We start from the raw sequence: 15,993 nt of genomic DNA, 5'->3' as shown, positions 1-15,993 counted from the left end.
GAGCCCGGACTCACAGACTTGGAGTGGGTCTGATCCTCAGCACCCCACCAAATGGGAGCTAATCGATCGTGGCCAAAGCTGATCCATTTCCCTGGCATGTCCCACCTTTGGCCACTACCCCCTCCTTAATCAATGCCTCCTCCTGTCTTACTGGCTGGCACTCTTGAGCTCAGGCTTGCCCATTCTTCCCGTGGGAGCTGTCTCCTCGGCGGGGGGCTCTGGAAGCTCCCCCTGGGGACAAATCATTGCTCAGAGTGAGACGCACCTCCCAGCCCCTGGCACTGTCGGCTGGTGTCCTGCCTGCTGTTGTTCTGGCCATTGTGCTGTGGGTTCCCAATGGAGCCTCAGGTGGACAGCCAGCATCGGCGTTCCGTATGGTTAGGCAAGACAGTGCAATCAATGATTTCAGCCCCTTTTCTTTTCAAAAGAACAAAGTCCGCATAAACAATGGCTTCCCTTTGCACCCAACGCAGCTCCTGGCTGTGAGTGGCCCGTTCCACTACTGGGGTCCCGTGGTCGATGGCCAGTACCTCCGAGAGGCCCCGGCCAGAGCGCTGCGGAGGGCTCCGCGGGCGAAGGCCGACCTGCTCGTCGGGAGCTCTCAGGATGACGGGCTCATCAGCAGAGCGAAGGCCGTGAAGGTAGGCCGGGGCGGCCTCAGGGTCCCCCGCTGCGTGTGGCCCTGGCTCTGGTCCTCAGGGGCTGACCCTGGTCAAGAGTCATTGACTTGATTGCTCATGTGCAGAACAGTCGCTGAGTCGCTGCTCTGTTTCCAGGTTCCATAAGGGGTGTGTGGGGTTCAGAAAGGTGGCGTGTGCAGAGCTGGGAGCAGCGCAGACACAGACACACCCACAGATGGCTTCTGTGAATGAATCCCATGGGAGACAGGGAGCAGAGGCCGACCGAGCAGCTCTGTAGCATCAGGGTCCTGCCTGTAGAGACCTCTGTCCCGTGAAGGGTGCTTGTCCCTCGGAGACTGAGAGGAGAGGAAGGTGGATGGAGCAGCACTGCTTCCCCTCGTGGCAGGGACCCCCGGACCCCAGCCTTCCAAGCCGGTTTTCTTACCCGGGAGAGCAGGTACCATGCACCCGGCCAAGAAGCTTCGTGTGGCTTGTTGTCAACACAGCAAAGTGGGACTGAGTTGTTAGGTCATTTATCTGCCTGGACATACGCTTCCTGCTCTGACCACATGTCACCCCTTCTCACTCGGACGTGGCTCCCCCTGGGAGAAGCCAAGCACACTCTCCCCGGCCCACCCAGCCCTCCTGGTCCATCTGCTCTTAACAGGGACAGGCCCTTTAGGCTGCCAGACCTGGGAGGGTGGCCCAGTGCATGAGCGCAGGGAGGACACACGCCTGACATGGGGCTCTGTCTGGCTCTACCGGACGCAAGGCAGCGTGGCTGGAATTAGCAACAACAGAGTCACTCAGGCAGACGGGGGTCTCGCGTTGCCTTGAAGTATTCTGCTCCCTTGGGTGCTGTCTCACTCAGGGGAGTCTCTCACCGCGACAGGAGCACCGCTTTGACGTCATAGACACACAAGGGCATATATCGCCGCGTGAGTTATTGTGGCAAACCCTTGGAAGCAACTCAAATGTCCATTAACAGGAAAATGACTGAATAAATTAAGATATGCACAAATTATTAAATATGATGCAGGTGGCGAAAAGCATGAACTAGATCCATTTCTGCTGCACTATGTTGTTAAGTGGGAAATAAAAAATAAGAATGCAGAGGAATGCGAAGTTAAGGTCACATTTGTGCTTTAAAAAACAACCAGCGTATATCTCTCTGTGCATATGTGAATATAATTTTAAGTGAATTATATGAAAGGATAAAGGTGTGGAAAGATAACACAGCAAGCATTTAACATTGGCTATCTTAGAAGGTGTGGTAGTGTGAGAAAAGAATATTATGAACTGAATAGTACTAATATTACTACATGTACAAATATATGCTCTATATAGCCTATATGCATGTATGTATTTGTGTGTGTGTGTGTGTGTGTGTGTGTGAGAGAGAGGCAAAGAGCAGAGCTTTGTCACTATTAGCTTCTGTCCAGTTGACTCACGGCCCAGGACAAAGAACTTTCGCCCCTGACCCATCACATTTAACTCCTGTGTCCCGTCACGAGTGCTTTTCCCACAGCCCCATGTGTGTTCAACTCCAGAACAGGACCCCCTATGTCCCCCCGGACATGATCATGGCCCAGCACAGAGGAACTGCAGCGTCCTGCCCGGCACAGAGCTGCAGGGAGGGCCACGGACACACAGGGGGACGCGGGCTGCCAGCTGCCCCGTAGGCCCCATGTCAAAGCTGCTCCTTGATTCCAAAGCCTCCTGCCCAGGCACACCGTCTGCGTCACTTTCTCTCACCCCCGCCCACCGATGACCTCGACTGAGAGCTGGGTGTGTGGCTCATTCCAAGGCCTCAGTCCCATGGTTCCCGCAGCAGCCCAGCCCCTCCTGCCCCGCCTCTGCCGAGACGCAGGACACTGACTGCGGAAAACCACCACTCCGCCTAGAACAGGGTGTCAGGCATGTTCTCCAGCACCCAGACCCGTGTGTCTAGGCGAGCAGCACTTAACCAGGTCACTTCCTCCGCGCCGGACACCGTGCCCCCTGTTTGGAGCATTCATACAAATTACATCTGCCTTCAAGGGGCTCACAGCCGGGTAAGGAGATGGAAAGTGAGTCACACTAAGTACACCCCGTCTGGAGAGATGGACACGCGACTGCGGGACCTCGAGGATGGCGGTGGGAGGGCCACCGACAGCACGAGGGACAGTGGGTTGAAGGAGCGGCCAGGACCTTGCCCCACCGCTGCCTGTCAGCACAGCAGGGGCAGCGTCCTTGGACTGGAATCAAGAGCACCCAAGTTCCCGAGAGCCGGAACCTCCATTCACCGTCTGTAAAGTCAGGAGATCATGGGTGACGGTCCTCGTGTGGAGAGGACGCAGACAAGCACCCGGGACTGGCAACTAGGATGTGCTCAGTAAAAATTAGGGTCTCACTTAATTCTTTACCTGGACTGTTATGATTTATGTTCAAAACGATTGTCCCTGACCCTGAGAATTATCCAGAGAGAGCAGGAGGGATACACAACGTAGTCACTGGTTCACCTTCCCTGACCTGGAACCATTTTTCCAAATTGTGACAGACACACACACACACACACACGCACACGCACGCTTTGTCCTCACGCCAGCCCTGCAGCTCTACTGTCGGAGCCCAACCCACGAACACACATGGTCCGGACTCCCAGGGGAGGTCCCAGGAGGAGCATGAATCCCCCGGCCCCCCGCCAAGTACGGCCCCTGGGACCCACCAAATTTCCGAAGTCCGAAAAGGGTGGGTGGGTGGGGCTTCCATCAAGTGAATGAAGACCCTCACTCACCTGCCGTCCCACCCAGCTGGGGCCCACCCACGGAGTCCTGATGACACCCGCCAAGTTAATGACATACCCGTGGAGCATTGGGGCTGCCCGAGACGCCTGGAAAGGCTCCGTCCTCGGAGAAGGAGCGTATTTTCTGAAGTAGCAGCTTTCTGCTGAAATTCTTCATCAGTAGCCGCGGTGGGATTCTTTATCCCCCCTCTTCTCTCTCTCTCCCGAACTGGTGAAATTGACAGTCTGCCTACATTAACTGGTTTTAATTTGCATGATCAAAGCGGATTTGTTCCAAGATGCAACGTTCTGCCTGCCCCTCCAAGCACATGCATCTTCAAGGAAGGCAAGACAAATCAGAAAGAGCGTGTGGCCACGGCCGCCTTGCCCCAGAGCTCGGCCAGCAGTCGGCCTCGTCCAGGAGCAGGTGGAGTGGGGGCCCTGGGGGCAGGGGCGGGCCGCTCGTCTGAGAGTTAGGAAGCAGCACCTGGCAGCTAGAGATGCTGGCACCGTCCCCAGCACGGGAAAATCAGCCTCCGGTGACAGATTACAGCAGAGGACGGAGCAGGAGTCCCAGCGAGCACACATGATTTCCTGAAAATAGGGGCTGCTGTTCCGAATCCCTGTCACTCAGGGGTGTGTGTGTGTGTGTGGGGGGGTGTTGTGCTCAGAGTCTGACTCAGCCCAGGACCTGAAATCAGAAAAAGGGTCTAAATTCCTGGCATCAGCCCAGCAATTAGGGCAAGTTGCTTAGCCAGCAAACTGCAGTTTCTTATCCTTCCAATGGGTACAGCGAGACCAGCACTGCCCGTCTCCGGCAGAGTGCTGAGGGGACTCCAGGCCAGGGGGACAGTGCGCAACACTTGGGGGACCCCAGCTCTGGGCTTCCGGAGCACATTATGAACCCTGCATGCCAGGCCATCGGAGTTGACCCTTCCACATGTCACCTCCTTTAATGATCCCCATAGCCCTGCCAGGTGGGGTTATCATTCTCACTCAGAGAAAGCTGGGGATCAGCAGGACTGACTTGTCCCCCCCAGATAGGAAGAATTGTATTTCACAAGAGCAGTGATTCTGTTTGCAATTTGGTAAATCATAGTTACTCTTCACGGCACTGATAATAGACGAAGGCAAGCCAGGCTGGAATCTTTGTAACACAGCCACTGTTTGTTTATTTCTCATTAGGAAAGAAATTAAAAGGAAAATGTTTTACAGGCCCCTAGCACTGTGGTGAGGCCTGAGCCCTGGGCCTGATGGGGATGTGGGCCCCATGTCCGTGAACACCCACAATCATCAGCAGAGTCACCCACACATTAGTGCACGCATGTGTCCAACGTCTGTTTACTAAGCGGCTCTCCTCGAGGCTCTGGGGGAAGGTTGTTCACCAGCGGATGAAGTGCCTGACTTGCGGAGGCCGTGTTCTGGTGCGGGAACTCGTGAGCAGTGCTGTGTAAGCAAATGCATTCGGAATTTCAGGTCTTGAATATGAAATGGTGACAGGAGAGGAAGTGACGCAATGGAGGAAAGTCCTTGAGCAGGGAAGCCAGGGAGGTGACTGCGCCCCGAGGCCTGAATGATGAGAAGGGGCCGGCTGTGGTATAGCTTCGGGGAGAGCTGGTGCAAAGGCCCTGGGGCAGGGCTCATTTGTGGGCCAGAGAAGGCCAGAGTGTTGGAAACTCAGTGGGTAATGGGGTCAGGGGTGGAGAGGAAGTCGGATGTGTTAGAGGGACATGCTAGATAAGATCTCATCAACAGAAAAGTGATTTTATCCTCCTTGCAGTGGGCAGATACAGGAACATCTTAAGCTAGGAAGTTATTATATTGATTTATCTTTTTTAAAAAGAGGATCTGGCAGCTCTATGGAAAATTGACTGTGGGGGCGGGGGGTAGCACAGGAAGTAGAGGCCAGATTGCACCCTGTTGTGAAGTCCAGCGAGCAGGCGAGTAAGGTCAGTGAGGGTTCAAGACAAGAGACCAGTGAGAAATAACCGGATTTGGGACCTGTCCTGGCTGGGCTGTGGGGACTAGGGGCTTGCGTGCAGGGGAGAAGTCGGAGCTGGGGATGCAGGTTTGGAAGGCATCCTGGAAAGTCTGAGGTCATCACAGCCAAGGAGAGAAAGCTTCCGAAAGGCAGCAGGTGGTCAAGCGTTGGATGTCATTGGAAGTGGTGTGAGGCGAGGACAGTGACCTCCCAGGATGCAGGTCCCGGGTGACGTCAAGAAGGGCCCTTTCGGTGGAGTGAGGAGATGGGAAGCTGAGAGAGGGCTGCAGGGCCAGTGAGGAATGAGGACGCGGGCCCTGTGTCCCCCAAAGCCACACTCCTGCCACGACATGGTCATCTCACTGGCTGCGAACACTCGGCCAGTTCTCAGGGGGCACTTGGCTCATTGACAAGTGGCCTCCCTGACTTTACCCTTTCTGTCCCTTGGCAAGACCTGCATCATGTTAATTTTAAATACTCAGTTGATGGCCATCAGAGAGTCTTTTGTTTTTGTCCATTAAATGAACAAATGAGTATTTGTGTCCCCCTCTAACTGAGGACTCTGGAGAATTCTAGGGACATTCATTAATTCATCCCTCCATCTGCATAGACTTACAAGAATCTGCTGAAGGCTGCCTGTTCTTCCTCTGGAGATTCTGCTCAGGGTCTCTTCTTCTCAGACCTGTGACGTGATGGCCATTTTGCATAATTTTGAAAGTAACCAATGTACTAAGATTCATTAAGGACCTCCTGGATACAAAATACTTCTCCCCGCACCCCCACATGCCAGAAACAGCATCGGTGCTTCTGCCCCATGACGGGGAGGACATGCTGAGGCCATGAGCCAGGACAGGGCAAAAGCGTGGATAGGAGGGCGGGTTCGTAAGTACGCAGGAGGACAGTCAGCAGGACTGGGGTACACAAGAATGTGGGGAGATGAAGAAATGGAAGGAGACCAGAGACGTCGCTTTTTCATCAGGTGGCTGAGTCCTGGTCTTAGGCCCGGAGGATAGGAAACTAGGACGGGAGAAAGTTCTAGAGGTGAGCAAGGACATGTGTCAGTCGTCGTCGGCAGCCGTCCGTCTCGAGAGACGATGGTGTAGCTTCTTAAGAGTCTATCTGCACCGCTGAGAATGGCTGTGCAGTCCAACTCGGGAGTGACACGGTATCTGTCTCCTCCCGTGTTGAATCGACATCTTGCGATGACGCTGGAGTGTCCTCTCCAGTGAAGCTGAAGCTACAGAGCCTGGGCAGGGTGATATGGAGGGTCTGCTGTTGCCCATGCAGCAGACCCCCCCCTCTCTTCGCAGCTGAAGGGTCCAAGGGAAAGACGGAGTCAATACAGCTTGGCTTCAGGTGCGCCGCAGGAGTTGCGGTGTTGACTACAATGTCAAACCGCCTTAGGGACTCCGGCTCCGGATTTTCTGTCGGGGTTTACTCCCTTAGCCTTTCCCCTGAAGAGGTATGCCGCAAGGCAGCGGAGGTTTTTTGGAGTCAGAGTTTTCCTTCTCTGATGTGCCCTGACTGGAAGATCGAACCAGCGACACTTAGCTCGCAGGCCGACGCTCAATCCACTGAGCCAAACCAGCCAGGGCCACATGTGTCAGTGACGAAGGCAAATTGTGCTCCCGTGGGGTTTGAGGGACCCAAGGGAGTCCCAGGAGATGAGAGCCGTGTGGATACGCAGGTCTGAGGTCCAGGCGGGAGAGAAGTTTAGGAATCATTAGCTCATGGGTCGGTGTCAACGCAAAGGGAAGAAACGGAGCACACGTGGGCGGAAGGGGAAGAGAGGGGGACAGGGCGGCAGCGGGGGCCTCAGCATTTAAAAGTGTTTTAGAAGTTACGAGATAGAGGAAGGGGTTCTAGACGTAAGCCCGAGACGGAGAAGTTGAGGGAGGAGGAGCTGGGGAGGATGATGGGTCGCGGGGCAAAGAGTGCCCCGGTGGGCGTGGCCAGCAGCGTGAGTGACCCAGAGAGAATAGCTGGGTGGCAGGGGTCCGGGGAGCCAGGCGGCTGTGGAGGGAGGGGCGTGCTTACCGAATGCAGACCCAGAAGTGGACGGACAGAGACCCTGCTTGGCGGACCTTCCCTGGACTTGGGCAGAGAGAGGAAAGGGGGGCTCCTGGGTCCAAGACGAGGGCAGGGAGTCGAGACGGGCTTGGAGGGGGGATTTCCCTGAGAAGCAGAGGGCTGTGCAGAGGTGGGGAGAGCCCCAAGGGTCACGCGGGGTGTTTTAGTGGCACTGTGGGATCAGTGTGGCGAGAGAGGGAGCTGGTGGGAGACAGTGGTTCGCGAGATCCTTACTGGGGCCCTACAGAGCGGGGGCGGGGGGGGGGCACCAACTCAGGGACACCTGGCAGACGGCCTTCTCTCGCTCCTCCACGTGGCCCACAGTGGAGGACCCCTCTCCTGGCCCTTCCTGAAGCAAAAGCAGGGTAAGGCCACACCAGCTGCTCATCCATGTCCACACTCACCATCCAGAGTCCTCAGTTCCCTTCCTGCCCTGCTGGTCTAGCCTGTGCCATAGTCCTTATTACCCCCGAACATATCGTCAGTCCTCCAGCTCAACCAGAGGCCCCCAGAGGGCAGAGAGCTTACTTAGCCTGTATTGCCCCCTCATGCATTCCAAATGCCCAGGGCCGCTCCTGGCATGCTCACCACGTGGTTCGAGTGAATAGTGAACTGAAGATAAAGACCCCGAAGCTAAGAGTTTTTCATCCTGTCTCTCAAACTGGAGAGGAGCCTTAGGGCATTTACTTTTAATCATTTACTTACCAGAGGGGAGAGAGAAGCAAGAGCTCCTCTCACCCGGGCGCCTGCCACTTGCTAATCTCTAACGCCCACGCCAGACACAGACAGCAATGTCCACTGGACGTGTTTATTGATGGGCAGTGCATCTTCTGAAGTCACGTGCTGGCTGGAGGTGAGCCTGGGTCTCTCACTGCCAGAGCCACACTCAGCCACGAGGCCACTGGGCATCACAGGCAGCAGTGAGGCCCTCCCTAGTCTCTAAATGTTTCCAAGGGACTGTCACTTTTCCGGAGGACATATGAATGGCCGTCCTTTAAAAACACACACAAAAGATGGGCCCGTTCTGGATCACCCTTCCCAAAGCTCAGCCTGCAGCCAGCCTGCTCGGAGGCAGGTCTTGCCTGTAATTACTGCTCGGGGAAGTCAGCAATGGCTGGCAGGCGGTCACGTGGTGGCCCCGCTCCCTCCTTCTGATGCTAATTAAACCAGCCACAGCATCTGCGCTGCCAGCGTTGCCAAGAATGGAGAGGTGCGGGTCTCGCTGAAAGGCCCCTGGGGGCTTGGGTCCACCCCCCAGCCATCACCAGAACAGGGACCCGCAGACAAAGTCACATCCCAGCTCATCTCAGGGGCTCAGATCCCCTTACAACGTGAAACTCGGCAAAAGCTCAGGGCGGCGTAAACCAGGCCCCTCCCCTCAGCTTCCTAGCCGCTGGGGCTCTAACTTGGTTACGTCAGAGGGACAGGCAGCGATGCCAGACCTGGGGCCCGGGGGTTCCTAAAAGCCTTATCGTGGCAGAAGTGTCTGCAGAGCCCATAAAGGATACTCTGCCCTTTAGGTGGGGTCGACTGCTTTCCAGCAGTGATTCAGAAGAGAGGTTCCGGGGGTCTGGACTCCTAGCCCCTGGGACAAGCATCGCTCAGGCCTCTCTCTAAGACATGGCTTCTTTGGCGCATCTGGACCAGGCACAAGGTTGAGTCTACAAATATCTAACAACAGGAACAACTAAGCACTTTGTAGGTATCATCTCATTCCACCTCATGACAGTTTCATGAAGCCCATTTTACAGACAGGGAAACAGGCGCAGAGTGCTTAAGTCACTTGCCCAAGGTCACACAGCTAATAAGTGGGAAAGCTAACATCCAAGCCCAGCTCTTTCCAGTTCTGGGATTTGACTTTGGGCTTCTACTTGTAGCCTCTGGCCTGTATTACCTCTGCAAAGGTCACCGTCTCCTCCATTCTTTGTCCACCACATATTTACTGAGTACCTACTGGGTGCTGGCCCCTTACTGAGCACTGTGTGCCCCTCTGCCACATGGGAGTTCTGGCAATAACAGCACAGCGTCGTGAGGGCACACAGGAGCCCCTGCCTCGCCTGGGGACAGGTTAATACTAATCGTATCTACTGACCATGTGCCCAGAACTGTACTAAATCCTTTATATTCGCGTTTCATTGGAATTTGGCAGGAATCCTATGCAATTATTTTGATATTTAAGAGAAACACACCTGCTCAATGTTTGGCAATAATTTGGAGATATTAAAATGATTACTGATATCTTTTCTGTTACAAAATATTCCAAAACCTCAGAAAAAGAACAGAGAATAATAGAATGCAGTTTCCCCCCTAAACTATCAATAGGTTGTCAAGTTAACTTAATAGATTGCAGGCAAGCATTTTTGAATAGACTAGAATAGGAGAGAATGGAAATGATCAGATGTGTTATAAATGGAAAGAGCCATGAGTATGGATGTTATTCATAAACATTATTTCAGGTCTGTGTGTGTATGTGTGTGTGTTCTATATCTATAAGATATCTTCCTATATAGATCTTGGTCAAAAAACATTTTAAAGTCTCTGGTATAATAAATACTTGCGTGTTCTCTATCCAGATTTAACAGATATTAATATTTTGCCACACTTGCTTCAGATCTTTTTCCAAGAAATACACATTCCAGATAGAATTAAAAGGAAGCCCTCTTTGCACACCTCTTCCTGTTCCCCTTCCCTCATCTCTCCTGAAGCCCGTGGACATACCTTTGGTCAGTTATTCCGCCCACTGGCCTGGCCTCTTCTTGGGGAGACAGGCTGAGGCAGCTCACCCCAAGATCGCCCAAAACAGTGTCTCAGCCAGGAGGGCTTGCTCACTGATCACGGGCCCTGCATGCTGAGAGATGTTCAGAGAAACAGTTGAAGCCTGCCAGGGTGTCCTGATAAGCATGTTGCACTGTTGACATCAAAGCCTAGAAATATATAAACACATATCACAGGACTGGACGAGGACCAAGGGGTCTGACCTCATGCTCAGCAACTGCGCCTCTGACATTATACCGTCCTTGTCTTCCGAAATGAGGAAACTGAGTCCCAGGGGAAAGAGATAGTCGTCCCCAAACTCCCCCAGTGCAGGCAGGAGGGATGTGGGGACAGAAAAGCAGAGAGACAAAGGGATAGAACGGGAAGAGAGAGAGGCAGGCACACAAGAAGGAGGGAGGGAGGGAGGGAGGTGGGGAGAGGGAGGAAGGAAATATTTCCATGTGGACACACATCCCCAGAGAGCTGCTTGTCTTCCCTGACTGTCCTTCATAAAATGGCCCCTGTCCTGTGCCGCTCCCCCTGCTCTGTTTCTCCCCAGAGCATCTGTCCCTGCTGAACTGCACAATTATTTGCGTATTTTCCATCCCCACCCACTAGAACAGGAGGCCCACAAGAGCAGAAAGCTTGCTCAGCGTGTTCACGGCTGTTTTCCCAGGCCGGGCACGCCACTGGCCCCAGATGAAGGGTGTTTATCATTGTAAAAGGGCGCGGGAAGCAATCCTATGTTGAGTGACTGTCACTGAATGAAACTGAAGCTAGCTCTCCTAGCCCCAGGAGACCCACTGGCTGTCCGGGTAAAGCGAGTCACGCGCAAGCGTGGGGCCTGCTAGCAGCTTGCAGTGAGGACTCGCGTTCCCTGAGCACGCCCTGAGCGCCAGGCGCCGTGTTCTGGATTTCACATGAGTGGCCCCTTCGGTCGTCACCGCGACCCTGCGCGGAGGCCCTCACACGTGTCTGTCTGCAGGAAGGGAGGGGAGGGCGCAGAGGGGCACGGCCACCTGTTCGGGACCACACAGCGAGGACGAGCGGAGCGGGGATTCCCACCCAAGCGGTCTGTCTCCAGCTCCCACGGGCTTGATGCCATGTCCCACTGTTGCCCAGAGAGAAAATCCTAGAGCCGGGGTTTGAGGGATACAAACTCAAGCCTTTCAGAATCTGACTGGGGGGTTTTCATCTCTCTCTCTCATTGAAGCAATTTGAGGAAAGTCAAGGCCGGACCAGTAGCAAAACAGCCTTTTACCGGGCGCTGCAGAACTCGCTGGGCGGAGAGGGCGCGGACGCGGGCGTGCAGGCGGCCGCCACGTGGTACTACTCCCTGGAGCACTCCGAGGACGACTACGCCTCCTTCTCCCGGGCCCTGGAGAACGCCACCCGGTAAGAGCCTGAGGACGCGGGTCCTGCTGCTGTCCCCTGGGGCCATGGTGGCGCTCAGGCGATGGAAGAGAACTGCAGTAGGGGACCCGGTACTGGCACTTTGCTTTGCGTGGTTCCGTCAGCGCACAGCCGGGGGCGGCTGCCCACTGAGGGGAGAAACGAGGGCTGACCCGACTATTCTCTGGGTGGTGCTCATGCCGTTGGGGGCACAGACAGCGCTTGCCAGGGCACCTGTTGGCTGCCCCCCGCGGAGAAGCAGCTGGTCAGCAAATGTTGATGGAGAGCCTGCTGTGCTCGGCCCCGCAGACGACCCCAGCGCCGCCCCGACACTGGCGGCCCGTGACAGCTGCATGGGGAGCTTTCAGAGGGCGGCGGGCACGCAGGCCCCATAGGCCCTGTAAGCATCAGTAATTTTTCAGAGCTCCCGCAGGGGATGCTACCGAGCAGCTGGATGTCACCTGGTGCATGGGAAGCGGAGGCCTACACAGGGGAAGATTTGTGCCGGGCACCCATGCAGCCTCTCTCCCTGGGGTGCTTGTCGTCCTGTGCTCACCACTCGTGTGTCTTGTTGGTCAAGTTCATTGCTTCAGACTTCCTACCTCAGCGACGATGGCCCTGACTGTCCCGCCCCGGGAGCAGTTAACAGGTGTCCCCCACCCCACCAGAGATTGTTCTCTCCCCAGCCCCACTGCATGTGTCGGGACCAGCCTGTCTCCCAGTCCGTGGTGGGCTGTCTGGGCCCGAGAGCTGTGTCTTACATGAGCACACGGCTGGTGCTGGAGAAGTGAGTTTTGAGTGGAATCAAAGCAGAGCCAGGGTTCCAGTTCTCTCTGCCTACAGAGCCCCGTGGGGATGAGACCACAGGCCAGCTGTCTGTCACCCTGGAGCCCATCTCAGGCCCCTCGATATGCGGCTCTGTTTCCCTGGGAAGAATGTGGTCGGGTGGTTTTGACATCCTGTAACTCTTCCCCCCACCTCTGGGAGGTCCTCCCTCGCCTTTGCTCTTTGTCCCTGGGCACAGAGCCAACGGCAAGGCTCAGCTGCCTGTGCTGAACTTGACTGTGTTGGGAAGGGGACGGACTGAAGGGTGTTGAGACCCACTGCCTGGTGCAGTCTCTCCACCCAAGAGTCTGTGGCTTCTAAGTGGAGGGTCATTAGCTCAGAATAAACCTTTGTCCTGCCCACTGGAATCATGGGGATCAGAAAGCCTTTAATTTTCCCTCTGGCAGAGAGCTCAGCTTTCAACCAAACAGCGAGCCGCTCTTCCTGGAGGCCTGGGCTTAGAGACGTGCTGAGGACACACAGGGGCTGCGCCCCGCACCCTGAGAGGCTCCTAACCAAGTCAGGACTGGCCCAGCTCTGTGTTGCAGAAAGAGCTCAGGGCTAGAGTTCAGAAACCCCATTTCTTGCCCCAAGTTTTCCTTTAACTGGCTTTGAGGACAGTGTGCACTAGTCAAGAGCTGAGGTTTGAGGTGGGACAGGTAACCAAGGAAGGCTTCCTTGTGGAGGTGACGCCTGTCTTTCCTTAGTTCAGGGCCTCCTTCTCTTCTGGCCAGACTCAGGCAATGGCCCCTGTTGGCTTCCCGGCCTCCCGTGTCCTTGGCCACACCCCCCACGGTGTTGCCAGTGTGATGTTTCATAGGTTCGCTCTCATCCCTGTCCTGCCCACCACTCTCAGGGAGACCATGAGGTGGAGCACACCACCTTCATCTGTCCTTCCAGACACCCCCACACTGGCTCACCCTCCCTTAGAGCCTTACCTACAAACACTGGATCTGTGGCCCTGCAGACCCACTAAGGGGGTGGTAACCTTCCTCATGGAGGGACTTTCACGGCGTCATCAGGCTTGGTCACTACAACATCTCTGCATGGTGGACCCATGGGCCCTGTTTCTCAGCTGAGGAGATGGAGCATCACAGAGATGCAGGGAGAGCTGACTGGGATTCAAAACCTGCTGGGCCCCAGGCCGTCTGAGGTCTGCCCAGTTCTGGCCAGGCCAGCTGCCCCCTCGGCACGCAGCTGGGCCCTGCCCCATGCTGGGCCCGCTGTGCTAGGCTGGGGCTCCTAAACTTTATTCCCATCCCCGCAAAGTGGGAGCAGGTGTGAAACTTGGGGAATCTAAAGCAGGGAGCAGGGTTCTCCACCTCTTCCCTGTCAACATTTAGACTAGAAACTTCTTTGCTGGGAGGGCTTTCCTGTGTATTGTAGGATATTTAGCAGCATCCCTGGCCTCAACCTACTAGATGGCAGCAGAAACCCTTCCACCTCCAGCTCTGACAACCAACAATGTCCCCAAACATTGCCAAGTGTCCCCTGGGGGCAGGGGCATCCCAGCGGAGAGCCACTGGTCTAAGGAATCATAAGCATGAAGTACCCTTGGGGTGGCTGTGTTTTAAAGCGCACAGCTACTTTATGGACTGCTCCATAGGACGTTGTACTTATTTTACCATAAAATGTTTTGCTCCCAAATCCTTAAGTTACACTGATACTCTTGGAAGATGCCTGTCTCACAAGTCCCTTGATCCTGAGATGTGCCACCGTGGACACCAGCATGCGATCATGGCAGGCCCTAAACCAGACTGGCCCGTGCCCCATGCCCCCAGCGGTTCCCCTGAGCCAGCTGGGGATTTGGGGAGGGCGTGTGCTCTCTGCAGGCCTGTGCAGGGGCCTTAGTGGCCGAGGGACCCTTGCCTGCACAGCTGTCTATAGAGCTGTGAGTCACCAGACCCCGCCTCTGCCTTCCGTCTCCCAGGGACTACTTTATCACCTGCCCCGTGATCGACATGGCCAGCCACTGGGCAAGGGCAGCCCGAGGAAACGTCTTCATGTACCACGCTCCCAAAACCTACGGCCGCAGCAGGTAAGGTGGCCACGGCGGGTCCTGGCAGATGAGGGGAGTCTTGCAGGGGGCCCCTGTACCTGTGCTTCTGTGATCCCCAGGATGGCAGAGAAAAGAGGGCTGGGCCGAGGTACAAGTCCTGACTCAGTGACATGGGACTTGTCACTTCTGTGAGCCTCAGTTTCACCATCTGAAACTGGGTTTATAATAGTCACAGCCACTTTATTTCACAGTATTGGAGGAAGGGAAAGTAAAATGGAAGGAGGGGAAGGGTCTAGTCAAGGAGCAAGTATACAGGACCCATGGACATGAACTACAGGGTGGGGACTGACTGTGGGGGCGGGGCTGGGCAGAGCAGGGGACAGCAACAGGGGAAAACTGGGACAACAACAAAATGTTTAAAAATGAAAAAATATATAGAAAGTGCAATATTAGCTATTAGTGGATTAACCGGGCTGGGGAGAAGGCTTTAATCCTGTATGTTCATGCCTCTGGAAACTGAACACTCAGCTTAACTTTAAAATAAAGGACTTTCCACAAAATAAAAGGGTTGGAGGCCACAAAAGCAATGCTTTGTTTACACTTACGTTATGTGCCCTTCTTACTTCCAGAATAGCCTTAATGTACCTTATAATAAAATTTCAGCTGCAATAAAATTATCAAAATAGAAAAGGAAAATAGGAGGTGCCAGGAAAGGAAGTCCATGGGAAGAGAAGGAAACCAGAGGGCACTGACTGTCGCCCGGCATTTCTCAGACGTCAAGGGGAAGATTTAAAAAACAAAGACGACACCCAAGAACTGATTCCTCGCTCCGTCAGCTCAGTAGCGCTCAGCCCTCGGGGAAACCGCTGCTGGTAACAGAATGTCCGGGCTGAGTCCAAAACCTGCCAGTCCGGCAGTTTGGTTTTATCTGGGAGTGGAAGCCAGGAGACCACAAGGAACAAAGACATCAGCCACCCGTGCCCGTGGCCTGCTCTACGGGTGACAGGGTGGAGCTGGGGCAATCGGGGGCAGGCTCCTTTGCCTCTGTGATGTTCGATGTCCTCCTCTACAAAATGAAGCTAATAATGTCCAACTTACCCAGCTCGTACATGGCTTTAACCTGAGTTATCTGGCGATAGGACGAAGTTAACATGCATAATTTCTCATAGCAATTGGCAATGTCTCTACACTAGGCTGGCTAGTAGCTACCTAAAGACACCTGGTCCTGAGCCCTGCGACCTGTAGGAAAACGGGCCTTGCAAATGCAGTTAAGTTAAGGATCTCGATGTGGGAACATTCTCCTTGGCGGGTCCGACACGTGACCCTTGGTAGAGAGAGGCAGGCAGAGATTTGATGCATGCCAGCACCCACCAGCCAGGGCGAGAGCAGCAAGAAGGGCCTTCTCTCCCAGAGCCTCCAGAGGGAGCGCGCCCTGCTGACACCTTGCTTTGACCCAGTGAAGCTGGTTTTGGACTTCTGGCCTCCAGCGCTGGGAGACAGTAAATGTCTGTTGTTTGAAGCCACCGGGTTTGGGGTGATCAGTGGCAGCAGCCGCGGGAAACTGGTGCAGCCCTGGAGGTCTTCTGGC

At 54.9% G+C, this 15,993-nt stretch overlaps 1 protein-coding gene across 1 annotated transcript in view; it reads left to right on the top strand.

The window, feature by feature from the left end:
- TG (thyroglobulin) overlaps window positions 1-15,993 on the top strand; it is a 198,031-nt gene that overhangs the window by 169,478 nt on the left and 12,560 nt on the right. The window contains exons 43-45 of the mRNA XM_090282726.1: window positions 474-641; window positions 11,403-11,584; window positions 14,337-14,444. Coding sequence (XP_090138852.1) covers window positions 474-641; window positions 11,403-11,584; window positions 14,337-14,444 — 458 coding nt within the window. The remainder of the gene's footprint in view (window positions 1-473; window positions 642-11,402; window positions 11,585-14,336; window positions 14,445-15,993) is intronic.

This window comes from Furipterus horrens, unplaced genomic scaffold (genome assembly GCF_987537825.1).
Source record: "Furipterus horrens unplaced genomic scaffold, mFurHor1.1.pri manual_scaffold_7, whole genome shotgun sequence".
Classification (NCBI taxonomy): domain Eukaryota; kingdom Metazoa; phylum Chordata; class Mammalia; order Chiroptera; family Furipteridae; genus Furipterus; species Furipterus horrens.
Note: the sequence above shows the minus strand (reverse complement) of the source record. Positions and strands in the feature narration are given on the sequence as shown.